Source organism: Mus caroli, unplaced genomic scaffold (genome assembly GCF_978045245.1).
Source record: "Mus caroli unplaced genomic scaffold, Mus_caroli_1 scaffold_7, whole genome shotgun sequence".
Classification (NCBI taxonomy): domain Eukaryota; kingdom Metazoa; phylum Chordata; class Mammalia; order Rodentia; family Muridae; genus Mus; species Mus caroli.
Genome location: NW_028227262.1, coordinates 96250116 through 96277833, shown reverse-complemented (window position 1 = coordinate 96277833; position 27718 = coordinate 96250116). Strand labels below are relative to the sequence as shown.

Sequence of the window (27718 nt, the reverse complement as noted above, 5' to 3'; positions counted from 1 at the left end):
TGCATTTCCCTGATGATTAAGGATGCTGAACATTTTTTCAGGTGCTTCTCTGCCATTCGGTATTCCTCAGGTGAGAGTTCTTTGTTCAGTTCTGAGCCCCATTTTTTAATGGGGTTATTTGACTTTCTGGAGTCCACCTTCTTGAGTTCTTTATATATATTGGATATTAGTCCCTTATCTGATTTAGGATAGGTGAAGATCCTTTCCCAATCTGTTGGTGGTTTTTTTGTCTTATTGATGGTGTCTTTAGCCTTGCAGAAGCTTTGTAGTTTCATGAGGTCCCACTTGTCAATTCTCGATCTTACAGCACAAGCCATTACTGTTCGATTCAGGAATTTTTCCCCTGTGCCCATATCTTCAAGGCTTTTCCCCACTTTCTCCTCTATAAGTTTCAGTGTCTCTGGTTTTATGTGAAGTTCCTTGATCCACTTAGACTTGACCTTAGTACAAGGAGATAGGAATGGATCGATTCGCATTCTTCTACATGTTAACAACCAGTTGTGCCAAAAGATCTCACACAATATGTATTCATTGATAAGTGGATATTAGCCCAAAACTTAGGATACCCAAGATATAAGATACAATTTGCTAAACGCATGAAACTCAAGAAGAATGAAGACCAAAGTGTGGACATTGTGCACCTTCTTAGAATTGGGAACAAAACACCCAGGGAAGGAGTTACAGAGACAAAGTTCGTAGCTGTGATGAAAGGATGGACCATTTAGAGACTGCTGTATCCAGGGATCCGTCCCATAATCAGCTTCTAAACGCTGACACCAGTGCATACACTAGTAAGATCTTGCTGAAAGGACCCAAATATAGCTGTCTCTTGTGAGACGATGCCGGGGCCTAGCAAACACAGGAGTGGATGTTCACAGTCAGCTATTGGATGTATCACAGGGCTCCCAATGGAGAAGCTAGAGAAAGTACCCAAGGAGCTAAAGGGATCTGCAACCCTATTGTTGGAACAACATGATGTACTAACCAGAACCCTGGAGCTCTTGTCTCTAGCTGCATATGTATTGAAAGATGGCCTAGTCGGCCATCAATGGAAAGAGAGGCCCATTGGACTTGCAAACTTTATATGCCCCAATATAGGGGAATGCCAGGGCCAAAAGAATGGGAATGGGTGGGTAGGGAAGTGGGGGGCGCTATGGGGGACTTTTGGGATAGTATTGGAAATGTAATTGAGGAAAATATGTAATAAAAATATTAAAAAAAAAAAAATAACATTTAAAAATTCTCACATAGTGGTCAGATATGTTCGTACATGCCTATAACCCTAGCAGTGGGTATGAATGAAAGCCACCCCAGGCTGTATAGGAAGACTGTCTCAAAAACAACAAGACACACACACACACACACACACACACACACACACACACACACAGAGGCAATGTGGGAGAGAACAACAAACTGATCTCATAAAATTCATTTTTTGCTGGGTTGAACTTTGCATGCTAAACAGATATTCTTTCCCTGAGCTGGATCCCCAGATCACCCTCTTCTTTTTAACTGTTTATTAGTTGGTTTGTTTAAGGATAAGCACTTATCAAGGTGCCTAGATTGGCCCTTGAGCCCTCTCTGTCCCTTCAACTTTTGATGCTCCCTCTCCTAGTCTTCTGAATATTGGGATTGTAGCCCAGTGTACTCCTAGACCTGACAACATTCCAGGTTTTGTTCCACAAAACACTCAAAAGTTTTTCTACAAGAAGATAAAATAAAGAAAAAAATTGTTTTACTTTTTGAGACAGCATCTCTCACTTTGTAGCCCTGGCTAGTGTAGAATTTGATATGTAAGACCAGGCTGACCTCAGACAAACTACTTAAATTTTTCTTTGAACAAATTTATTTTTGGCTAGTCAGTAGCGTCACACAACTTTAACTTTAGCATGTCAGAGACAGAGGCAACATATTTCTTTGATTTTTAAGGCCAGCCTGGCCTACAGAGTGAGTTCCAAAATAGCCAGGACTATAAAGAAATAGGGAGTATGGGTGTTTTGCTTGCATGTATGTCTATGCATCACATGCATGCATACCTAGTACCTTGGAGGCTAGAAGAGGGTATCAGGTCCTGTGGGGCTCGAATTATAGGAAGTTGTCAGCTGCCAGGTAGATGTTGGCTATGGAACCCAAGTCCTTTGATACAGCAGCTCCTCTTACAGCTGAGCCATCTCTTCAGCCTCCAGACAGCAAAATTATTTTAAATATTATTTAAGTATTATTTTCTTAATTAATATTAATTATTTTCTAACTTGTTACAACAGAGACAGGCTTTGATATGTCAACAAAGGATCATGTCTGTGAAATGACTAAAGAAATTGCTGAGAAAATAGAAAAGTATAAGAAGTGTAAACAACTCTTGCAGGTAAGCTGCTTTTCCAGGGAACGATTTGTCAAACGTTAGATGCCAGCCCTTGGCTCTTTTGTCAAAGTACAGAGGGTTCTTTCCCCATTCTTCTATACTGATACTGCATTTGGGATGATGAAAGGGTACTTTTGTGTACTTGTCATTATCATGCAGGTCTTATGCTTCTGAAGTCAGTATTTTCCATACACATGATACAGTGTCGTCTGAATATGAGTTTTTATTTCTGTTAGGATGATACATGGAAAATACTTGAACTTTAGAAGGGAAGTCCTTCTTAAAAAGGTATAAAAACCAGGAAATTGTGTGGTGTTCACTCGTCTACTTCCCAGTGTTGATGTATATGGAGGCCACAGGTTGACTTCAGGATGTCTTCCTTAGTCGCTTCTTTAAGTGCTTTTTCAGACGGGTCTCTCACTGAACCTGAAGACAGCAGTTTTGGCTGAACTGGCTGCCTGCGAGCCCTGGGGGCTACTGTGTTCTTTCTCCCTACCACCAGGGTTACTGACCAGGCTGCCATGGTCAGTGGTGCTAGAGATCTCAGTTCAGGTCCTCATGCGTGTGCAACTAAATACATTACCCATCTAGCAGAGAATGGGAATGTTAAGCAAATGAGTTGTTGTCTCTCAGTGTGATTTTAATTATTTTAAGCAGCATTGTTCAGATTCTTTCAATTTTGTTAGCTTTAATGGTGGTACTCACTTTGAATTAGTTAAAGTATAGGGGTGGATGCTTCTCATTACTATCTAGAATAAAAAACAAAGTTACTTTATATTTGGATATGGTTTTTAAGGGTGTGTGTGTATTTGCATATGAGCAAGGAAGGTAACTTTTAGAACAACGATGAAATTCATAGATCCGCTCGATGTTACTAAAGGATACTTTTTCTTTTTGCTACTTGCTTTTCAAGTATTGTTTAAAGTGTTTTGATCAAATTTCAAACCGGGCTTTTTGAGATCTTTCTATAGAAGAAGTGAGAATGGTCCTGATGTTCTAGTGTAATGTAGTGCTTGTGTTTTTGTAAAAAACATAGTGTACATTGTAGGACAAGGCACACGTGACTATACAGTGTATACAATTGTTGCTGGGGTGTGTATTATAACAGAGTGTTTGGATTTTGTTTAATTTTTGTTTTCATGTGTATGGGTATTTTGCCTGCAGATCTGAGTATGCACTGCATGTGTGGTAGCAGAAATCACCTTGTCAAGGGCCCTGAAAACTGTCTTGAAGTGCTCATTGTCTTCTGAGCTGGCAAGAATGAATGTGTTGCTTTCTCTCTGTGCCAACAGTGCTGCTCACATGGGTCTACCCAGATGGGAGCTCCTTTGACAAGCCTACAAGATGGAGGACATTAGGATCAACTCTGAAAATTGTTGATACAAATTCATCTATAGGCCTGTCCTTTTGATGTTTTTTTCTTTAGATAAAGAGTTTTTATGTTTCTCTGGAAGTAGTAGAGTCAATTTCTAGGAAACCTTAACTGTTTATTTTTTCAACTTAACCGTGTTTGGACCCAGCTTTGTGAAAAAGATGAAGTAAATAGAAGCAATTTCCTCTTCCCCTTTTCTTCCCCATTGCTGCTGTTGTAGGACTAGAGATTCAGCTGCTGACAGGTTCTGGCCAAAGCTAAGGGGATTAGACTTGACTGGGGTTGTTAGGCAACTATGGGTGTTCAGGTAGTCTTGTCTAGCATGGACAGCTTTTTCCTGGTTGGACAGCTGAGTGTTCTAAAGAGACTTGGGGGTGGCTGAGTGAGTGAGTGTGGCACTGGAAGCAGTCTGGACAGTGGGGAGAATATGGTGATGATGCTTGGGGGGATTCTTGATTGATAGAGGCACTGTGCACATTTACATAGAAGCCTTTGGTGGGCAAAGGGGATTAGATATTTTCACTCAGATGCCCAGGTGCTAGGATAGGGATTTGTAAGAAATCAGTACATAGTTTTTCTTTGGTGCTGTTTTATCACTTTATACATCAAGCTAATGACTATAATGAGAATATTATTGTAGTTTAAGTTGCATTTCCGTAATGTTTACATTTCTTTCTTAGATATGTGCGTATGTATGTGTGCATTTTGTGTATATGCCATGCCTGTGCATGTTGGTACACGTACACATTTGAGTGTACATCTATGGAGACTAGAGTTTATTGTGAACTGATTGCTTTCCAACTAATAATGAAAACAGGCTTTCTCCCTGAGCCTCAAGATTACTAGTTGGCTCGGCTAGCCAATCAGCGAGCTCTGGGGGATCTGCCTGGCCCTGTGCATCTCAGCTCTGGACTTGAAAATGCAAATGCACGCCTTCATACCTGCATTTTACATGGCTGCTGGGGCTCCACACAGGTCTCATGCTTTGTGTGTAAATGGAGTTACTTTCTCTGTTGTATGTGTGATGTTGATTTTGTTTGCTTAATGTTTTTAGAAAATCAAATTTTAACTATGGTAGAGTATCAATTTTGTTTATATTTTGTGCTTTTTTTTAAAAAAAAAAAAACACATTCTGCAAGGCATTAAATATATTCCCTGCACTGCCCCAGGAGTTACTTGTTTTGCTTTTGTTGTACTTGGAGATCAAACCCAGGCCTTAGGCCAGTGAGCTACAACTCGTGGTTGGTCCATCCAGAAGTTTTATAGACGGCTTTACATTGAGGTTTATGAAACTTTTGGAGTTGTTTTTGTTTGTTGGTTGGTTGGTTGGTTGTTGTTGTCTTTTGTATGTTATGAAGTGTAGAAGGTATGGTGTAGAGTTTAGATGGTTGAAATTGCTCAAAATATATTTTTGAACTTCACCTTGAAATCCAGCACCCCCTTCATGATAAAAGTCATGGAAAGATCAGGAATTCAAGGCCCATACCTAAACATAATAAAAGCAGTATACAGCAAACCAGTAGCCAACATCAAAGTAAATGGAGAGAAGCTGGAAGCAATCCCACTAAAATCAGGGACTAGGCAAGGCTGCCCACTCTCTCCCTACCTATTCAACATTGTACTTGAAGTCCTAGCCAGAACAATTCGACAACAAAAGGAGATCAAGGGGATACAAATTGGAAAGGAAGAAGTCAAAATATCACTATTTGCAGATGATATGATAGTATATATAAGTGACCCTAAAAATTCCACCAGAGAACTCCTAAACCTGATAAACAGCTTCAGTGAAGTAGCTGGATATAAAATTAACTCAAACAAATCAGTGGCCTTTCTCTACACAAAGGATAAACAGGATGAGAAAGAAATTAGGGAAACAACACCCTTCACAAATAGTGACAAATAATATAAAATACCTTGGTGTGACTGTAACTAAGGAAGTGAAAGATCTATATGACAAGAACTTCAAGTCTCTGAAGAAAGAAATTGAAGAAGATCTCAGAAGATGGAAAGATCTCCCATGCTCATGTATTGGCAGGATTAATATAGTAAAAATGGCTATCCTGCCGAAAGCAATCTACAGATTCAATGCACTCCCCATCAAAATTCCAACTCAATTCTTCACTGAGTTAGAAAGGGCAATTTGCAAATTCATCTGGAATAACAAAAAACCTAGGATAGCAAAAACTATTCTCAACAATAAAAGAACCTCTGGGGGAATCACCATGCCTGATCTCAAGCTGTACTACAGAGCAATTGTGATAAAAACTGCATGGTACTCATACAGCGACAGACAGGTAGATCAATGGAATTAGAATTGAAGACCCAGAAATGAACCCACACACCTATGGTCACTTGATCTTTGACAAGGGAACTAAAACCATCCAGTGGAAAAAAAGACAGCATTTTCAACAAATGGTGCTGGCACAACTGGCAATTATCATGTAGAAGAATGTGAATTGATCCATTCTTATATCCTTGTACAAAGCTCAAGTCTAAGTGGATCAAAGAACTCACTCCACAAATATTCATAATGAAATTGGCCTGTTTACTTTTTGGTCTCTATTTGTAACTTCTCCCTTGTGTTTTTAAGAAAAAGAGCCATCATAAAGTGCATGATTTAGATTTCCTCCTTTTGCAAAAGTAGTACTTTTGTGAAATAAATTTATCATGATCCAAGTACAGGAATTATGGCTATTTAGGTTATATTTTTCTGTATAAAACTGACACTCATATTAAATATAACTGTTGGAAGCAAATTATAAGCTAATGGGATATATCATATACCCTCTTTTGCAGTGTACTGTTAATATGACACCTCTCCTGGTCATCTGACTGTCCACTCATCTCTTAAGTAGATACGTTATTCCATTGTGTAGTTATAAAATGAGGTACCTAATCTTGTGTTCAAAAACATTTTGGCTTTATACTGTTACATTAATCATCACATGTGTGTGTAAAGATATCTACTCTGTGGAGATGTGAAGTTTTTAGTAATTGTACTAATTTTAATTTTATTTAGGATGAGAAAACCAAGTGCAATAAATACGCTGAAGAACTTGTCAAAATGGAGCTGAAGTGGAAAGAACAAGTGAAAATTGCTGAAAATGTAAAACTTGAACTAGCTGAAGTAGAGGATAATTACAAAGTAAGTTCATAGGCTTGGCTCATGGTGCTTGGTGAACCTGGTCCTGGTCAAAGTGAGATCCTATAGACCATCAGCCAAGCACAGTTTCCATATAGATATGCTGGGTATTTAATTACATACAGTTTATTCACTTGCCTGAGAAAATGGCCTCCCATATGCATTGCTTAATGTGGCTTTAGTCCTTTGGGTTCAGGTGGACTTTGAAATTTACCAGTTAAAAAAGTTTTTAGTTTTAATTATATAAAATCATAGGCTTCAGTATATTTTCATGTATCTGTATGATATATTTTTATAATATTCCACCTGATGCACACTGCATCTTCCCACTGAGACCCTGTTTAAATAGGTCACTTCTTTCATGCCCTGTCCTGTGTCTGCCACCTCCCTCCCCAAGGCACATGCTTTTTCTTAGTGCTGCTTTTAGGATCTTGGGTGAGAGGTTATTTACAGGAGCATGCGCAGTGTAGTAGTGACTATACCACTGAGGAAAACATCTCTCCTCCTTTTAGTAGCTGTTAACTACGTATCAATCCTCAGAGAAGTGTGAGGCCTCATTAGAGTACACCCTCCATGATGGGATGGTGATGACTCAATCTTATGCAGTCTTAGGCAGGTAATCAGGTTTGCTGAGAATTGGAGTGTCTAAAGGCCATGTCACTCCCAGAAGACAGTATTCCACAGACTCTTAGGTTCTTTGTTCCCTTTCTTCTTCAGTAGTGTCCCCGAGCCCTGGATGACATGACACGGATGGCCATTGGGGGATAAGCACTCAATAGTCATTTAAGGTCAGCACTTTGACTAGTTCTATAACTGCAAAGAGAAGCTTTCTCTGATCAAAGCTGACTGTAGCACTAACTTGTAGGCTTAAGCTCAACAGAGGGCGACTTGACAGATGTATATTCATCACGACCATTTAGCCATAGTCCTATGTTCTCCCTAGCTATGGGCTTTTGACTAGATGTACACTACTAGATAGATAGGAGTTCCTTCCATGGATACTCCAACCAGGAAGTGGTTAGTCTGCCAGTCTCAGCCTCACCCACTCCACTTCCTGCCCCAGCCTGCTTGTCTGTTGCTGTGAAAGCTAGCCACCCTGGAATAACAAGTTCACAGCTCAGTTCCAGCTTGGTTTCCTTAAGTCCTGTAACCAAAATAATGTGCTGTCTTAAGCTGTAAGGTGTTTCCTTCCAGTTTGGATACGTAGTCAATACCAGTGGTGATAACTTCTATTGTTTTGGACTGGCCAGCTGTCGTGTCCGCTCTCGACCAGCAAGAACGACACGACCACCAGTCCTTCTAACAGCAGTTTATTCAGTCTTCATCTTTCTTCTTGTTTATATCTCCCCTGAACCCTGGGCCTCTCACTCTTATATACTCTCAGTTCCCATCCACTCACAGCAGGCCACGTCACCTCACCAGGCACGCAGCTTCAGCTAATCAGGGCAGCAGGGGCATATCTCCATCAAAATGGATTCGCCAGTATCCTGATACACCTGCGCAGCTCTCTTGATGGTTGTGGCTTACATTCAGGTGAGGAAGTCAGGTGCAAGTCATAAAACTTAGCTGCAGTCCCTGGCGCCTTTTTGAGACTGCTGCCACACCAGCTCCTCACAGCCAGCAACCCACAGGGAGTAATCCATTCCAAAAAAATTGTATCTTTAGAAGCAATCATTTCATTTTCTTACTGTATTGCAAATGTGTATGTTAAATTATTTTGGGACTTGACCTCTTTTAAATGTGTATGTGTAATTGATATATTATCATTAACTTGCTAGCCTTAAAATTTATCATAATACTGTGATGTGGTATACTATTAATTAAAGATACTTATTTTTATCAGTGTAATATTACAACCCCAATAATAAATGGTATCTGTAAGAATGTTAGAAGAAAAAAATGAACAAGCTACCTGACTAGTAAGTCAAAAATATCCTTTTAAGGATTAAAATGCATGTGATTGATTATAATTACAATTTACTTATTTTTGTTATTAAAGACTGGTGAATTCTAAGTAATTTAATTTTATCTCTAGCTAATTTGTGAGAGAAAGGGAAAGAGACACAGAGACACCATAGCTGCTTAGGGGAGAATTGTATCTATAGTGGTATAGATTAGACTTCAGTAGTACCATGGAGTCAGGTTTTAGAGGTCTAAAATAGAGTTTGGGTCTTACATAATATTGAGTATTTTCTAGGCGAAAAGGAACCGAGTGAAAGTAGGTCCTTTTCAAAGTCCTATGTAGGCGGTAGAGGGTAAAGCTGGTGAAGTAAGTATACGAAGTCCATTTTCTCTTGGATACCTTTTCTATTTTTATGTGTTATCTGTGCAGTCCTTGTGTTTCTGGTGCCTGTGGCAGCCAGATGTGTACACCAGCTTCCATGAACCTGGAGTTGTGAGCTGAAACGAGGGTGTTGGGAATTGAACTCTAGGGACTTTTATTATAGACTGGGGACATGAACCTAGAAAGATTGATCTCAAATACATCATTTAGGAAGAACTATTGAAGTAATTGAATTTGTTATTATTGTTTGCTATTTTGTTTAAGACATGGTCCCCTATGTAACCCTAGCTGATGTAGAACTTTCTGTGTAGACCATGCTGGTCTGACTCATAGAGAGCTGTCTTCTTCTGCCTCTCAAGTTCTGGGACTAAAAATGTGTGTTACCATACCCAGTAAAGAATTGTACCCATTAATGCTGGTGCTCTTAGAGTTGATCAGTGGGTAATTGTTGAATGAATGAGTGATTCAGATTGAAAATGTTGGGGAGTGAAGGGAAAATGCTTGTAGTTCCTTAGCTTCTGTTACACTATTTATTCTGATGGTTTCTGCTAACTAATATAAGAAGTAAATGTGGAACATTTTACCTTTACAGTGCAGGAAAGACAGCAATGAAAACATTATCTTATTATTACTTAAAATAACAGCTTTCCCAGCCATTGTAGCAAGGGTAATCTTGACAATTGGAAGTTTGGGCAGACAATTATAGATCATTCAGGTCCTACTTGAACTAAATCTTGAGTTCCTGGCTAGCTTGGAACCCAGGGCACAAAAATAACAACCGACAGACTTGGAACTTGGGAATGAGAGTGGTACATGAATTAATACTTACGGCTTGTCAGTTGAGAATGGAAGAAAGTTTTCAGAGACAAGATGGACAAAAGAGCCAATGAAGAATGGTTATAAAATATCTTCATTTGTGGCTGGGAAGCAAAAGAAGACACCAAAAACAAAAAAACAAAAAACCTGGCATTAGAATACCAATATTGGTGTACTTTTCTACATAAGCCAAAGGAGAAATTTTAAAGATAAGGAAAACTGCCTCTAAGGTGGAAGGAACATTTTGGAAGATGGGGTGGAAAAAATGTAAAAGCTAGAAGACATGGAATGAGTTAGAATTGAGTCCTAAGACATGCCATCACTGCTGGACTCTTAACTCCAAGACTGGCACAGTATTGGGCCTGTCTGTGTCCTGTCATGGGAGGAAAAGGGCCCAGGACCTAAATACAGATAATGATAGCTAAGAGGGAGGGGCTCATAAGACCCCATCCCTTTCTGAATAGTCTGGGACCAAATAGTTGTTGCTAGGAGGGGGAAGGGAATTTATTCAGTGGTGTAGGAACTAGTAAGGAAGCTAGAACCCCACCCAAGGCCCTATAAGCAACTTTAATGAAACCCCTTAGGTCATCAGTAACTCTGAACGTAGATGAGGGGAAGAGGACGGGAATCATTGGGAGGAAGGGGAATAGGAAGGATAGTAGGAGGTGCATATCATAAAAGTACACTGGGGACAGTGTGTGTAATCGATGTGTTAATACATTTTAAAAGGATAAGGAAAGCAAGGTATGGTGGCCCCACCATTGGTGTCTGGAGCCTGAGATAGGAGAATTGAGAGAGTGAGACTAACTTAACCTAGTTCTAGTCAGCCTGGCAACATAAATCCAAAAGTAGAAAGAGAAGAAACTGGTCAGTAATGGCAGCTAATACACAGACTGAGAACTGGGGAAAAGAACTGAACTTGGTGATAGAAATGGTTCAAGTGAATCTCATGTGTGAGGAGAAAATAGATAATAAAAATATTAATGATAATCTCTCTCTTTTTTAAATTCAGGCTCAGTTGGCAGAGAAAGAGAAAGAAATAAATGGTCTGGCTTCATATTTGGAAAATCTCTCAAGGGAGAAGGTATTGAGCAGTGCACTCATTGTGTACAGCCTGTAACCGATTTTTGCTTTCTTTCATCTGACTTCTCTTTGAAAGCTTTCCTCCAGGTCTTCAACTATTACCTCCCTGGTAGTAAACAGTAATTTGTGTACCATTCTCACTTCGAGATTTCACATCTCCCAATTTTTGAAAGTATGCCAAGTGTTGAAAATTGCTAGTTTTCTCAAAAAAAAAAAAAAAAAGAAAAGAAAAAAGAAAAGAAAATTGCTCGTTTGATCTCCATCACATACTTCCCATTAGATAATAAGCTAAGTTTAGAATATGCAAATGTAGGGAAGAAGTAAATTTTTAATTGGGTATTTGCTCAAACTTAGGTATTCTCTTGAAGTGAATTTGTTAATTAAAGGGAAAGAATTGATACTGTTTCTTGCTAATATAAAGTTTAAACCTTAAACCAAACTAAAATTTTGACAACTTGTGTCTTCTGTGTTAATTTGATGCTGACTAGTGTGTACAAATGTATTTAACAGTCTGGTGGCTGAATTTGGAAGATCTTAAGGAGTGGATCCTCAGGTTGGATGGTGTAACTCTGCTACAAAATGGAACTTTGAGCCTCCTGCTTCCCTCATTGTCTTTTGTCATTCTGTCAGGAAAGACCTTTTGTCTTCTTGTATTGTTGTTTGTATTTGTGGTTTGACAGTAGTCTGCTAATCCACTGGTGTCCCCCAGTCAGTTGTGATGTCACTGTGAGGTAGCACGGCCATCCGTTACAGGCCAGCGACTCAGCTGCATGCGCTTGCTTCTACTGCAGGTCAGTTAGGCACTACGATTAAACTTACCCGTTGGACCTGTACTTTTACTTCATAATACTTTCCATACTTTTTAACTATGCACATTATTTGTGCATATTTTATGTTTCTTTGTTGGGTATCTGTTTCTTCTACTTAACTATGTGGTCCATGAAGAGTACAGATTGTACCTGTTTCGCTCATTGGATTTGCAGCCCCTTTTACAATACCTGCTATTTGAAGTCAAGCATTTGTTAAATGGATAAACTAATGGAGCAAATATAATTTATAGCATTTGCCTTTGAGAAGATTTGATGGAAGAAATATACTGAGATCGGTAGCTTTATTGTCAGTTTTAACAATGCCAACCTTACCAGGAATGTTGTGTGGAATACTTGCTATCTGCTTTCATTTATTACTACAACTACTGTTATTATTTACTATTATAAAACTCTGACCTTATTTTTTTGTTTCCTGTAGTATGGCATTGTTTAAAAGTGTCTTAAGTATTTGCATTGTGATGTCAGCCTGTTTAATATTTAGTTCTCCGATTGTATTTCTGAGAATTCTAAAACCTGCTGAAGCTGAGATCAGCGCTAGGTTGTTAGTCATCACGGACCCCTAGGTGTACACACACTTGCCTAGAAGGCGGCCAGTGGTCAGCAGCAGTAGTCGGGTAAATAAGTGCTGACCCCACTGCTGCTGATGTTTGTTTTTAAAGATTCATTGTTGTCTGTGTGAGTTCTTGCCAGCATGTATGTATATGTCCCTTCTTGTTGTTGTTTTTGTTTTTTTTTTTAAAGGGGTAAGAAGTAAACAGGAAGCACAGTGTAGACTAGGGGAAGATGGAATAGAGGCAGTGTAGGAGGAAGTGTCCCTTCCCTTAGATCTGCTGTTACAGGGGATTGTTAGCTTATCAGTGGGTGCTGGGAACTGAACCTGGCTCCTTGGCAAAAAGCAAGTATTGTTAGCCCCCAAGCCTCTCTTTAACCTTCTCCTGCTTGAGACAGGTTTCACTAAGTAACCTAGCCTGGCTTTGAACTCAGTCTATAGTCCAGACTATCTTCAAACTCTGGTGATCCTCCTTATCTCAGCTTCCTGACAAGCTTCCTTTTTTTTTGTTTCTTTTGTTGTTGTTGGTTTTTAATGTGTTGCCTGCATGAATATCTGTATATTGTGCATGTGAGCTCAAAGAGGCCAGAAGAGGGTGTCAAATCCCTCAGGAACTAGAGTTTTAGAGATTACCATGTAGGTGGTAGGAATTGTACTCAGGTCTTCTGGAAGAGCAGCCAATGCTCTTAACTGCTAAGCCATCTCTCTAGCCTATAATTCTCTTTTTCTTAAAAACAGCAGTTTTACTAAGACTTACATTTAGATTATCTGTGTGGTTTTGTATATTGAGGGCTGCTTCATTGGACTGCCATATTTTAAGCCACTAGAGTGAAATTAGTGGATTCCTAAGAAACTTAATCTTCATAGCATTTCTCTTTGAGGGGGCAACTTGAGATGGTGGTCTCCAGCTGTTCATCCTCTGCCTCCCAGGTACTAGGACTTACCGTATATAAACATTTAAATATTAAAATCTCTTATAGAAGAAAATGGTGGCTTAAGAGAAGAGGTAGACTGAGTCACATGATGCTTGAGCCTGAAATCTAGCTTGTTTAGGGATCTCTCTCCCTCTTCCTCCATCTTCCCTTCTTTTTCCATCCCTCCTTCCTCTCAGCCCCCTTTCATACCTTTTTGGATGGTGCTGGGCAATCAGACCCAAATACTTCTGGATGTTAGACTAGACAGGATTCTACTATTAAACTGTATCTTTAGCTTTGAGACAGGAGTTTTCATTAGAACTCAGGCATGCCTTGAATTCACTTTGTATGTCAGGCTTGCCTCAATCTTGGAATCCTACTTCCTCTACCTTCCAAATGCTAAGATACTGCTTTGAAATATTAGCAGCTTAAGATGTTCTATTTCCATCTTAGAATCATTTTGTCAATTCATGGAGAAGCCTGCTGGAATTTTAAAAATTTCATTGTATCTATAGTTAGTTTGAGGGGAATTACTACTGTAAAAACAATTTTCTGTCTGTATACTTGGTATGCATCCCTCCATTTGTGCTGTCTTTTTATCACACTCAGTATCTGTCTTAGTCAGGGTTTCTATTCCTGCACAAACATCATGACCAAAAGCAAGTTGGGGAGGAAAGGGTTTATTCAGCTTACTCTTCCACATTGCTGTTCATCACCAAAGGAAGTCAGGACTGGAACTCAGGCAGGTCAGGAAGCAGGAGCTGATGCAGAGGCCATGGAGGGATGTTCTTTACTGGCTTGCTTCCCCTGGCTTGCTCAGCCTGCTCTCTTATAGAACCAAGACTATCAGCCCAGAGATGGTCCCACCCACAAGGGGCCTTTCCCCCTTGATCACTAATTGAGAAAATGCCTTACAGTTGGATCTCATGGAGGCATTTCCTCAACTGAAGCTCCTTTCTTTGTGATAACTCCAGCTTGTGTCAAGTTGACACAAAACTAGCCAGTACAGTATCGTTCTATTCTTAGTGCATAAGCACTGTGCATCTGTTTGCTAATTTCTTAGGCAGTTTCTCTCATTGATTTCACTAACTAGAACTATACTTCTCATTCTCTCATATATATATATAAATTGATTATATGTTGACTTTGAGTCTTGTAACCTAAATTCACTCCTAACTCCTCTGTTGTAGTTTCTTCTTTTATTTTCTCTTTTCTTTTTTGTTTTTTTCCAGACACGGTTTCTCTGTGTAGCCTTGGCTGTCCTGGAACTCACTGTAGACCAGGCTGGCCTCAAACTCAGAGATCCGCCTGCCTCTGCCTCCCAAGTGCTGGGATCAAAGACGTGCGCTACCACGCCCGGCTTTTCCTCCCTATTCTGTTAACATGATTTCTTAAGAAGATGTTTGTCACTGTGACGTGCTAGAGAAATGTTAGTTCTGTATTTGGGCTAAGTGTTTACATTGTCCTCAGGACTTCGCATTGTTCTCAGGACTTCGCTTACTTGTCTTTGTTTTGTTAATTTTAGGAACTTACAAAGAGTTTAGAAGATCAAAAAGGAAGGAAAATGGAAGGCCAGAGCCCTCAACAAGTCTCAAGGTGTCTCAACACATGTTCTGAGCAAAATGGGCTCCTTCCTCCACTGTCAAGTGCACAGCCAGTTCTTCAGTATGGCAACCCTTACTCAGCACAGGAAACAAGAGGTTAGTCAAGTATTTTTTGGCATGGCGTTAGCTGACTCTAAAACATTCAGCTTTTATTTTCATAGAAGTAAGACAGTTGAGGATATAATCAACTATAATCATGTAGTTTGCATTTTAATGTTTAGTCTTATTACTGACATCTACAGGTGATATGTCATGAGCGAAGAGACGCATTTGCTTATCACAAACTCAGTTTTTAGACTTGTGGGCTAAAAATAAAAACATGTAAGAAACATTCTTGGTCTGTAACCTAGCCTGGCATGTGCTACCATGCCCACATGGCCTCGGTGGCCCTTCTTCCTCTTGGAGTGCCAAGGCTCCCAGGCCTTTTGGCGCTTCAGGAAAGCACATTCCACTGAGCCACACACTGAGTTCCTGTGTGCTTCTCTATATCATCATGACTATATCATCATAACTACAGAGAGAGAGAGAGAGAGAGAGAGAGAGATGCTCATTTCTTGCAACTGGTTTCATCCAATTCTTCCCCAAATGTTTGTTTTGTAATTCCTATCACAGATGGGGCAGATGGTGCTTTTTATCCTGATGAAATCCAAAGGCCACCTGTGCGAGTCCCATCTTGGGAAGACAATGTTGTCTGTAGCCAGCCTGCTCGAAACCTTAGCCGGCCGGATGGTTTAGAGGACCCCGAAGACAGCAGAGTAAATTGAGTCTTAATTCTTTGAGCCTGCCTGCTTTTGTGCTTTCTGATTTAGGTGGCGTGTTAAGGCTGCGTGTCTAGAAAGACTGAGTTTGCATCTGTGTGTGATGGCCTTTAGTATTTTTTTAAAAAAACTATTCCATGTTTGAAAACCCAACCAGTGCTGGGCAGTGGTGGCACATGCCTTTAATCCCAGCACTCAGGAAACAAGGCCAGCCTTGTCTACAGGACAGCCAGGACTAGACAGAGAAACCGTGTGTGTGGTGTGTATGGGGGGTGCAGGAGGTAGTATTTTTTTCAGACCTAATACTTTAGGCTTTATATACTAAAGATTAAGTTCAGAGATGATTGGAATGTATCAATTATCAGTGTAACCCTAATTATGACTTTCTAAATAACTACCTACAATCCTTTGATTGTGGTCTGCTGGCCTAGAAGAAACAAAGTATGAAGATGCAAAGCAGAATACTGCCATTTCAGTTTTATATTTATATCCTGTAAATTCTAAGGTAAAATTTATTATCTTTATCATATACTAGTTTTCTTTTTTTTAATTAGGTTTCTCTTTCTTTCTTTCTTTCTTTTCTTTTTTTTTTTTTTTTTTGAGAAAATCCCCGTTAGACATTAATATTTATATGATTTTTTTCTAGTAGCAACATAAAAATAATTAAGTTAGCTTATATGGTATAAGATTATTATTATTATTTTGGTTTTGGGACAGGGTCTTTTTGCATACTACTGGCTGTCCTGGAACTCAGTATATAGACCAGGGTGTTCTCCTCCTAGAAATCCACCTGCTTCTTCCTCCCAGTGCTGAGATTGAAGGCATACATAGGCTACCGTGTCTGGCTAAAAGATTATTTTTAAGAGATTTTCCCCCATTTAATTAATGAATAAAATTTCTTGGAACAGTTCTTTTGTGGGGTGGGACCTCCCTTTTTCATAACACTTCTTAGATGTCCTGTGCACTGAGATAAATTTCAAGGAAATGGTTTATCGTGCTCTTTGCAAGTACAGTGGTATCATGACCTGTTTCTCATTTAATATAGTTTGCTGCATTTAATTGCTATTAACCTTTGCAGAAACTGATCAGTGTTCAGACAGGCATGATTTTAGACCTAGTGTTCAACACTCATAATGGAGAAAAATGTATTTCTCCCTCCTGCCTTTTGGCCTCCCGTGTCCATTATTGGGAATAATTAGGAAAACTGTCAGAACTTTTGTAGTCTGTTTAAGGTCTCTAGTATTACCTTACTGCTTTTTCTACAATTTTCCTTTACAGCTTGCATATCTAATCTGATCATTCTTGGCATAGATGTTACATGTGACAGGCCTTTCCTTTCCACAGCCATCTGCTTCAGCTTAATTAGCAGAGTGTTCTTTCTGGTCTGTGTGCTTTGCCCTCCTGCAAGCCCATGAGAAACAGTGTTAGAGTCGTGGGCTCATTTGCTGAGATGCTTAGATTGGCTAATGAGATAGAGGGTTCTTACTATGCCTGCCTGGAGTAGTTGTAGTTTATAAACAGAAAATTTTCCGTACTTTTTATTTACATCTGAAATATCAAAAATTCTTGTCTTTAACAGCAAAACCATTTGCAAATGATGAGTTTTATTATGTAGTTTTAGTAAGAATAGGAAAGTAGTAGATTTTGCTGTGAGAGTGGTTCGTGGTCACAGTGGCCTAATGGGCACCTTGGAGTAAGAGTTGAGCTGTCCTACTCTTTTAGCCTATGCTGCAGCCTCCAGCTGCCACTTCCTCTCTTGTACTAGAAACTGGCGGCTTTCGGATCCCTTCATAAGTCTCGTTTACCTAATAACTGTAGTGATATTACAGGAGTAAGTGTTTCTCTAGCTCTTTGCCTGCTGAACCTTCTATACATGATAGGTCACTTACTTACCACGGTAGTGTTATAGAGGTGGATTGTCAGCGTTGCTAGTTGCTAGTGGAAGAAGTTGAGGTACAGGTTAAGTAGTTAGGCCTAACTCACACCACTGGTAAAGTAGACATAGGATCAGAACCTCTTCAGGTCATGTTTGAAAGATGTGGTTTTAACTGTCTCTCAGCTGTGACTGCATCAGAGTTCTGTACTTCTCATAGCACCCTGAACATTTTCCTCACATACTAATATATTTAATAACCTTTAGAAATAGCATGTCTGAATTAAAAATTTGTGTTTATTTTTAAATAACCATAGTCACCATCGGGATGTGTGTGATTATTGGCCACTGTACAGCTTTTTGAGCTTTGGAATCACATTTGACAAGCTAATTGCTTACTTCACATTAGTTTTATATAGCACTTGCTTTGCATTTCAGCAGTGCCAGGGACTCAGCTTCTCAGAGTTAGGGTGGCCTGGGTGGACAGAGTGTTAGCACTGTCCAGAGCTGAAACTGAGCAGGGGTTGAATTGGTTTTTCAGTGCTATCTGACAAACACAGGATTAAAATCCAATAGAAACCGTATGAATTTCAATGGTAAATTTCAGTCTTTAGAACCATGAGCTAAGTCTTTACTACTCATTGAGTGTGGTTTGTATATAAGCAGTGGTACGGCCTGGAGAATTGCAGAAGTGGAGGCTTTCCTGCCTCCAGCCCCTGAGAATCAGTGGCTATGTGGTGGTCGTTGTTTCAGGTGCAGCGATCCGGAGTTTAGGACTAGATATTTCCTCCCTCAGGACACAGCTCCTTCCCACGTTCATGCATTTTTTCTTCTTCTTCATTCTTATTTCTATTAAAGTGTTTTATTGCAGCTTTCTGAAATTCTGAAATGAGTCTTTAATAATGACCCCCCCCCCCCCCCACTGAAGATAGTTTTGTAGGTTTACATTTTTCTGTCACAGTCTTAGCATTTCTTGTAAGAAGTGTGGTTCTCAAAGAGTCTTGTGACTCTAGAATTATTGAAAATCACATTTTGAAAGAATCAGGGCATTCCCTGTTTGTCATAAGTACAGCTTGTGGCTTCATTTTAAATTGGCCATCAGGTTAAAGGTACTTGTTCTAGTGTCTTTACAAAAAATGATGTACAAAGTATTCAATTCATTTTTACTGAGTAGCCAGAAAAGTACAGTGGAAGATTCCTCTCTAGATCTTTGTTTCTCTTGATTAGACAGAAATAGATTTCTCTTCCTTTCTGGTTTTACTTTTGTTTTAGCCTCCTCTGCTGTTTAAAGGATAGGTTACCTTAGGATGGTAGTGCTGGGCAGTAGCTATTGGAATACAGGTCCCCCTGAAAGGATGGAGGGCGTGCTCAGCAGTTATCATGGAGTCAGTGTGGAAACATTTTTTGCCACTACAAAGGAAAGAAACTCTCTTGTCCTTTACCTTACTCCTCCTTTCTCTTCCTTTACCCCAGAAAATCTTCATCTGCTTCCTTTTACACTGCCTATTCTCATCATTCAGTTCCCTAAATCACACCATATCGTGCGAGGTCTTTGGGCTCCCCCAGCAGGTTTTCAAAAGGTTATCACTATTTTAGCATGCATTTATGTTTAGCATGGAAATGTGCTTGCTTCCTTCATTGCTGGATAATACTCCATTATCTGAATCGTGTATATACATACTTAGATTTATTTTTTGTATATGAGTGTTTGCCTACATGTATGTCTGTGTCCCATGCATGTGCCTGGTGCTAGTGGAGGTCAGAAGTAAGCATTGATCCCCTGGAACTGGAGTTACAGGCAGTTGTGAGCCACTATGTGGGTACTGGGAACTGAACCTGGATTCATTGCAAGAACCAGTGAGTGCTCTTAACCACTGAGCCATCTCACCAGTCCCTTAATATTGCATATTTTATGTCTTTTTTTTTATTGGATTGTATCATTTTCCCCATTGGGCTACTGTGAACAGTGCTTTTCTGGGATAATACATCTTTTCACTTTCTTGGGGACAGTGACCTACTAGAGTGGACTCCCAAGGGCTAAGCTGCTTGGTCATGTGGCCCCAGTCTGTGACGTTTTGAAGGCTTTCTTGGTTTTCACAGTGGCTGCATGATGCTCCATTCCCGTCGCTATTATCAGGGTCCCAGTTCTCCACATACTCACTGATCCTTCATTATTATAAACTCCTGATTTGAAGTTATAGTCTGTTAGCAGCTATACCATGCTGTTGATTTGCCTGACATCTTTCCTTATGCCTTTACAAATTGTCTTTGGACAGATATATTCAAGTTTTTGGTTATTTTTAAACCAGATTATTAGATTTATCATTTGCAAATATACTCCACAATTCTGTGGGTTTTGTTTACTTTCTAGATAGAGTCCATGGCTGCACAAAAGTGATTTTAAGTTTTGGTGCAGCTTTATCTGGGAGTTTTGTTGCTTATCCATTTCTTGTCTGTATAAAGCAACTATTGCCTGCCTAGGAGTTTTGATGTCACTGCAAGGGTTTTAGTTGTAGTGCTCTTATTTGGTCTTTGGTCCATTTTGGGATGAGTTTTGAATAAGGATTAGATTTGAAAACTAATAGAGATCTTGTAAAAGTATGTTTTTTAATTTTACAATTCCTTTAAATGGCTTTAAATTTCACAGTTCAATGTGTTCTTTCACTAACTGATAAATTACTAGAAATGAATGTGTGGTAAAGCTTGAACACAATATAAAAAAGAAAAAAGAGGAATGTTCATGAACACCACCTAATACAGGTTTTGAGAGGCAAAAGTATCTCCTGGCTTTAAATAAGCTGTCTAGTCACTCATGCCTCCTTTGTCTTATTCATTGATATTAGCATTCATGAATGCTTCAGTTTCTTAAAGATGCATACTTTTGAATTAAAGTAGTAATTACCAACTAGCAAAGATCTATGCAGTGCTGAGCCCTTCTCACTTGATTCTTATTACAGATTCCTGAATGTAACTAAATATTTCAGCTAATAATTCCTGTAAAGGTAGATGCAGTCCCACACATGGCAACTGGAGACTCTGACTTTGTTACTTGGTTACTGACATCTGAATGTCTGAATGTATTGCGCTGTAATTTGATCATTATAGCCCCCTCTCCTCCTCCTCCTCCTCCTCCTCCTCCTCCTCCTCCTCTTCTTCTTGGTGTTAAAATGCTAAGATTAACACTTTATGTATTTATGTATATGGGTGTTTTGCTTGTTTATGTCTGTATACTACATGCATCCTGGTGCCTAAGGAGGCCAGAAAAGGGTAACAGATACCCTGGAACTAGAGTTTTAGATGGTTATGAGCCATCTTGTGGATTCTGGGAATAGAAACCCCCCTGGGTCCTCCGAAAGGGCAGCAAGTACTGTTAACCACTGAGTCATCTCTCCAGCTCCACATTTTGAAATGTATTTTTAAGTAAACAGTTCTGTAACAATTCACCCTAAGCAGCCAGTTTCCAGAGTTCTGTCTTAAAAAGACAAATGACTCTATAATCATTAAATACATCCCTTGTCCTGAAAAATCACACATCTCATTGATCATCTTGAATGATTATTCTGGATATCCCTATAATCATAAAATATTTAGGATGTTTTGTTGTTGTTGTTTTGTAATTGGCTTATTTTATATTGTCTTTTTAAAGGGCCATTTATAGTATAAACATGTTAGAATTACCTTTTAAAAATTCTTTTTACACTTCCGTTGTGTGTGTGTGCATGTGTGCATGCACATGTGCATGCATGGGCATATATGCAGATATCCTGAGGGTCAGAAGAGGGTGTCAGATACCCAGGAGTTAGAGTTGCAGGTAATTGTAGGCCAACAGATGTGAGCCCATTGATACCATTCTCATTCAGACTACCACAGCATCCTAACAGCCCCAGAAGTCTTTCAAATATACCGTTGTTCATCTTCAATTTCTAATATAACTTGACTCAAGTCTATTAATAGAAAAATGAACCAATGGCATTTCATTCTTTTAACTTATAGCCATGTGATGAAATACTAAAATACATTGAAATTTTTGAGTTATTTTGCTCCACCCACTACTTCTATTTTGGGTCTGCTTTAATAGCGTCATTCCCAATCCAGTCTCCATTTTCATTGATGTGGACTTGGGAGTGAAGTAGGGATAGATTGTAGTGGTTTGTTTGTTTTTTTTTTTGTTTTTTTTTTTTTTTTTTTTTGACGACTCTACTGATTCATTATCATGTTTTTAGTTCTTTTTGAAAGAGATTACATTTAAAATTATTTTCTCTTACATCTCAGTTTAATAGAAAAAAATTTTTAATAACAACACTAAATATTTTATATACTAAGAACTAAATACTTTGCAAAAGCCACTCAGTGGTGTGGTGTATACTCCTATAATCTCACCATAATCTCACCACTCAGAGGCAGAAGCGGGACGGTTACTGTAAGTTAAAGTGATCATGTATTCAGCTCCGTATCCCCTGCCTAAAGCAAAATCAAAGGGGCATTCTCTGATTGTTTTCTATGTCAGCCCACTTCCTATCCATCTGCCATAGAAAGGTAATGAAAAAGAAACAGCCCAAAGGCAGATGTACAAACTATATATATCTATTTTAAAGTGTATTAAATTTATTTTTATAAAATAGAATTTTATTTCTACTGGAATTCCGAGACTTACTTCTCTGGGAAGCACACTCTTCAGAAGGCTCCAGTGTATGAACTGTTCATTCAGGAAGCGGGCTTAGAATGAGTTCATATGGTTGTAAGCATATTCTTAAGTGCAGATCTAACTCATCATTTTGTATATTAATATGAGTTGCATAATCATAGTTACAGGAGGTAGCTGCTTTGAAGACCTTGCGGCTCAAGCTGTCCTCCAAAGAGGTCATTTCTAATTTCATAAGAAATGCTTTTAACTGTGGGTGTAGTGTCACACGCCTTTAAATACAGCACTTGGGAGGCAGAGGCAGGCAGATCTCTGTGAGTAATGAATGAGCCTGATCTACAAAGTAAGATCCAGTAGAGCCAGGGCTACACAGTGAACACTATCTTGAAAAAGAAAAGAAATTGCTGTTTTTCAGTGTAACAACCCAGAGTTCGATATTTGTTATAATTTGAGACAGGTTTACTTTGTAGTGACTGGCTTGAAGCTCACTGTGTAGACAATGGTAGTCTCAGCAGCTGGAGATCCACCTGCCTTTGGCTTCAGAGTGCTGATATTGAGGGTGTGTGCTGCCACCCCAGGCTCCTCCTACAGTGCTCTTGAGAGCCTGTTTGGTGTGGGGCCTAGGCTTTTCTCTGTCTCATGCTGACCTTCCTCACCCTTCCAAGTGCTAGGATGACAGACATCTGCAGCCACACCTAACCTTAGAATTTCTCCTTTAAAAGATAGTAGTATTTAAGATTATTGACAGTTTATGTGTGATTTAGAAAGTAGAAATTGCCTTTACTCTTCTTTCCCCCTCCTAGTATTTAACAAGCAGGGCGTTAACGTGCCTGATAGACCATATTTATATTGTACTGTTCATCAGCTTCTTCATGGTTGCTTACAAAACTGTTGTAAGCGGTTGGCAATTTAAAATGGGGGGCAAGTGGTTAATGAATTATCTGGTCCATTATGTTTTTAGCCCTTAAAAAGTTGTATTCTAATTTAAATATTTGCCTTTAAGAATTCGAGATTAGAATGCCAAAGCATGCCCTGTTTATTGTTCCCCTTCATTTTCTTTAATGTTTTTAAATTAGAAATTTTTTTACAAAAATGAAGAAAATAGTTTGAAATTTCATCATCAGTATTACCTAGTAAGCAGGATCTAGTTTTTTAGAAATTGTGGCTAGAAGTCCTATACCCGGAAGCCTAAAAAGTTTGACACCGAACCACAATGGTTGTGTCTTGGATAATAAATATAACAAGTTCAACAAGTAGATATCATCTTATTTGTACATAAATTTTACTAGCCCTATTTTCTTTGTCACCCAGTCATCTCTTATGGAAAATGTACGCACGCACGTGCACGCACATGCATGCACACACACATGCACACAGGTGGGTGAAAGAGGAGAGAGTCAGACAGATACAGACTCTGAGGCCTTTAACTCACTTTAATTTCCAAGCAGGGAAAATCAGGTAATAGGCAAGTGGTGAGCCCTGGGCAGAAGAGCTCTGCTTCTCTCTCTTCCCGTTGCATTTTCACAGCAGCATGCTGTTCTGATGCCTTTCCCCGTGGCACACATGGTTAACGCATTAATGCAGCTGTGACTACCCAACAACAATGCAATAAATGCAGGTGGTAGCTGCTGAGGAGACTTGAAGGAAGTATTTTGTTCTGTTTTGTTTTGGTGTTCAATGAGCTTCTGTGTTTGGGTGTTGATTGGTTACAAACAGATATAAAAATGACTCTGGAGTCAGGCATGGGGGTCTAAATTACTGCTTTCTTTGTGATTAAAACTCTGTTCTATAGATTTTTTTTTTTTTGAGGTCTGACAGCATGTGAATCAAGTTTTGATTTGGCTTTTAATTTATGGGTTGTTTTGCTCTTATGTGTTTTCCAGTTAGTCTTGCCAGTGTGTATAATCCAAGAATGTGTCACACAAACTTTATTTTATTACTTTTCCTGTATTCATGTTTTCTGTATAGTATATAATATGTGTTTATAAACATCTTCACCAAAAAGATTATTGAAAGTTAACAATGATTAAGAGAATAATTGGAACAGAAAGGCAGACTTCAAGCATTTGGGAAGTGGTCCCCCTCTCTTTGGAACTATAAAAAAATAGCAAAGTCATAAACATAGAAAGGCTTGGGAAGTCCTACTTGGTTGGTCTGGCTTCATTCGCAGTGTTTGCACTGAGCACGCTGCTAGTGCTGTCTTCTTCTTCCCTGTGGTTTACTATAAGTTGTCAACTGGTCTGGAAGTCATTCCTACATGTTAGTTGCATTTTGTTTAGAGTAGTGTGCTAAAAAAAAAAAAAAAAACTCATGAAAGGTAAGTCACTTCTTTGTCCAGTGTATTTGCCTATGCATGTTCTATGTTCCTTAATAACTTAGTAGAAGTCTCTGTTTTCAGACTGAAGTGTTTGTGTTCAAGTAACTGCTTTACTTAATGATGGGCTCAAAGCACCAAGAAGTGGTACTGGGAATTGGATATGCCAACAAAACATCCATAAAGTCCTGTCTTTAAAGCCAGGCGGTGGAGTACACGCCTTCAGTTCCAGCACTAGGAGGCCGAGGCAGGTGGATCTCCAAGTTTGAGGCTACCCTAGTTTGTAGAGTGATTTTTGGGAGAGCCAGAGCTGCACAGAGAAACCCTGTCTCAAAAACCAAACCACAACCAAAAGTTGAAAGACCATAAGATACTTTGTGGTACTAGAGCTCAACTTCACATGCGTTACAGCGTGTGGTTCTGTTTTGCTTTTCTTAACCTCTCTTAACCATGCTTTATTTGTAAATTAAAGTTTTCCATAACCATGAATGGAAGAACGACAGCATTGGTCTGGACCTCACATTCTGGTGTCTACTGTGGGATTTGGAATGCATGCCCTGGGAGGCATACAGACTTCAGGAAAATCACACGATTTGTCCTAGTGAAATACTCTCTATAAATGCTTTCAAATAAATGTATGTTTATGGGAAAGTTTAAATAATAATAGAGGTAAAAACTAAATTGAGTTATCTAAGTGTCATTATGAGCTTCCTGAATTAAACAATGTATATATTTGGTTTCTCTTTTCTCAAAAAGTTACCCTGTTTGGTTTTTGTTTTGTGTTTGCCAGGAAGACGAAAATGTGCCCATTCCTCCTGATCCAGCAGACCAGCACTTACGTGGTCATGGAGCAGGCTTTTGCTTTGATTCCAGGCAAGTTTTTCCTTTGTAGAATTATGTAAGACAAGTGGTTCTAAAAATGAGTTTCTGGGAGCTTATTTAGAATAGTGCCCAGAGCCCAGCATACAGAACATAAATCCCTTTCAAGGTTCCGGCCATTCACTTTTACCTCGCCTTCCGTGGTTCAGACGTGCCATCTTTTGAAGAACTAGAGGCATAGGAACTTGGAAATACTTTTAAAATCTGTGTGTTCTGTTTTGGGTCTGTTCACAGGAGGCAAGTCCTCCCAGAGGCCGGCAAAGGGCATCTGACTTCCTGGCGCTCGAGGTCAGGCAGTTGTGAGCCGAGAGGTGGGGAACAAGCTGACCCTGTGCAGGAGAGGACGAGCTTTTCCTCAGCCCACAGTCTGTGGTTGTTAAACCCAGCAGACACCGGGGGAAATGACGAGTTGTATTCGTCCTTGGAATTAAAGAAAGAAACAAAAACATTTGGGTTAAAAAGTGGGAGTTTTTTACAGTAAGCCTCATTTCACAGAATGCCTGAGTTTGGTAGGTTTTGGTGTTTGTCAGTCCAATTTTAAAACTATATTTAGTAGTGATTTTCTAAAAAGGCAGATCCTGTATGTATTACCAAGAATCTAGAAACAGAGAAAGTAAACGTGCAAAGAAGACTTTGAGGATAAGTTGTTTAGTGTAAATATCAGCTAATTAATTCAACTTGTACACCGACAGGTGCTATATCAAGTTAATTAGAAAATACCTAATTCTTTATTTTCTTCTTTCTTTAAAAGCTTTGATGTTCACAAGAAATGTCCCCTCTGTGAATTAATGTTCCCTCCTAACTATGATCAGACCAAATTTGAAGAACACGTTGAAAGTCACTGGAAGGTGTGCCCAATGTGCAGCGAGCAGTTCCCGCCGGACTACGACCAGCAGGGGTTTGAAAGGCATGTTCAGACCCATTTTGATCAGAATGTTCTCAACTTCGACTAGCTTTTAGTAAGAGGTAGTACAATTTAGCAGTTACAGAACAACCACATCTCAGAGGCTAAGGAGACGCCAGGTGTCACTTTCAGGCTCCCCCTCTACACTTCCCTGATGATGGAGAACTTCTTTAGCGTGTGCTGTCACCAGGGCCAGGGTGCAGCTTTGCCTACAGTAAATACAGTTTGAATCTCTGTTAATCTGTCTGCTTTAAGACAAGTGCTTCTGGGTTTGTATCTCTCTTTATCCTCCAGTTAGCAGAAGTGTATGAAGAACACAAGAATTATTTTAATGTTACGGAATTGCAAACATAAACATGTAGTAGTTAGTTCCTCAGCACAATCACATTTACAAGTTTCTGTTCACCTTGGCGATTGAGCATGACTACTGTTATGTAATAAAAAGCATTGATCATAACAGTTCTGTGAAATAATTCTTTGAATATAGAAAAACCCTTACTCAATGAAATGATAAATCTTACTTAGATGTGGAGCTGCAAGAAGAATGAGATAAGTGGTGTGAAGAAACCCTTTTTATATGGGAACACTGGCTTAGGAGTTGATATAAGGCATATTTAGATAATTTTATGATAACATTTTAGCATAATCTAGATGACTATTTTTAAATGATTGAGTTTGTATTTATAACTAGCTATAATTGTATTTAACTATAATGGACCAAAATAAATCAAGGCATTATCTGTTCTCATTAAGTGACCTTTGTAAATGATTCGGGGCATAAAATGGCAGGCTGTGTACCATGGTCTTTCTCACATTTTCCTGATGAGCATACACGTTGGAAATAGCGTTCCTCAGTAAGTGCTCAGAAATACAGTGCACACCCCAGACCCAACAGCTGTGCTTCTCAGTCACAGCTAACATTATGGAAGACAGTGGGGGGGGGGGGCTGTCATGTCACTGTAGCATTCACACACACACACACACACACACACTCGCTTTTATGATGGGAATGTTAAAGTACTTTTCATTTGCTGCTTTAGCAGTCACTAAAATAGAGGCCCATTCTGAGCAAACTAGGTATTGGAGATGTTAAATATTCAGAGTTGGTAGCATTCTAGATTGCTGTCTGTGAACTGCTGTATACCAGGTTGCTGATATTTATAGAAGAGTTTGTGTATTGATTGAATCATTTGAAAAGAAAGGTATATGTATATGTTTTAAAATATTTTTATTTTTGCATTTATTTTATTTGAAAAGGTATTTAAATCTAGGCTGTAGATTCAAATTGCCCTAGATTCTAGAGTGAAGCAGCATGAGGCATTCAGATTGCCAGGCGTCAGGCAGTCCTTAGAGGAGGGCCAGCGGTGGATACGCCTTCCAGCATCCTG

The 27718-nt window shown here is 39.2% G+C and overlaps 1 protein-coding gene across 2 annotated transcripts in view; it reads left to right on the top strand.

Annotated features, from left to right (window-relative positions):
* The window catches only part of Tax1bp1 (Tax1 binding protein 1), a 59403-nt gene extending 32616 nt beyond the window's left edge, over window positions 1-26787 (top strand). For both annotated transcript variants that reach the window (XM_021164764.3, XM_021164765.3), the window contains exons 12-18: window positions 2268-2368; window positions 6757-6882; window positions 10992-11063; window positions 14882-15056; window positions 15573-15715; window positions 25338-25420; window positions 26178-26787. In XM_021164764.3, coding sequence (XP_021020423.1) covers window positions 2268-2368; window positions 6757-6882; window positions 10992-11063; window positions 14882-15056; window positions 15573-15715; window positions 25338-25420; window positions 26178-26379 — 902 coding nt within the window. In that variant the 3' untranslated portion in view covers window positions 26380-26787. The remainder of the gene's footprint in view (window positions 1-2267; window positions 2369-6756; window positions 6883-10991; window positions 11064-14881; window positions 15057-15572; window positions 15716-25337; window positions 25421-26177) is intronic.
* Window positions 26788-27718: the final 931 nt, after the last annotated feature.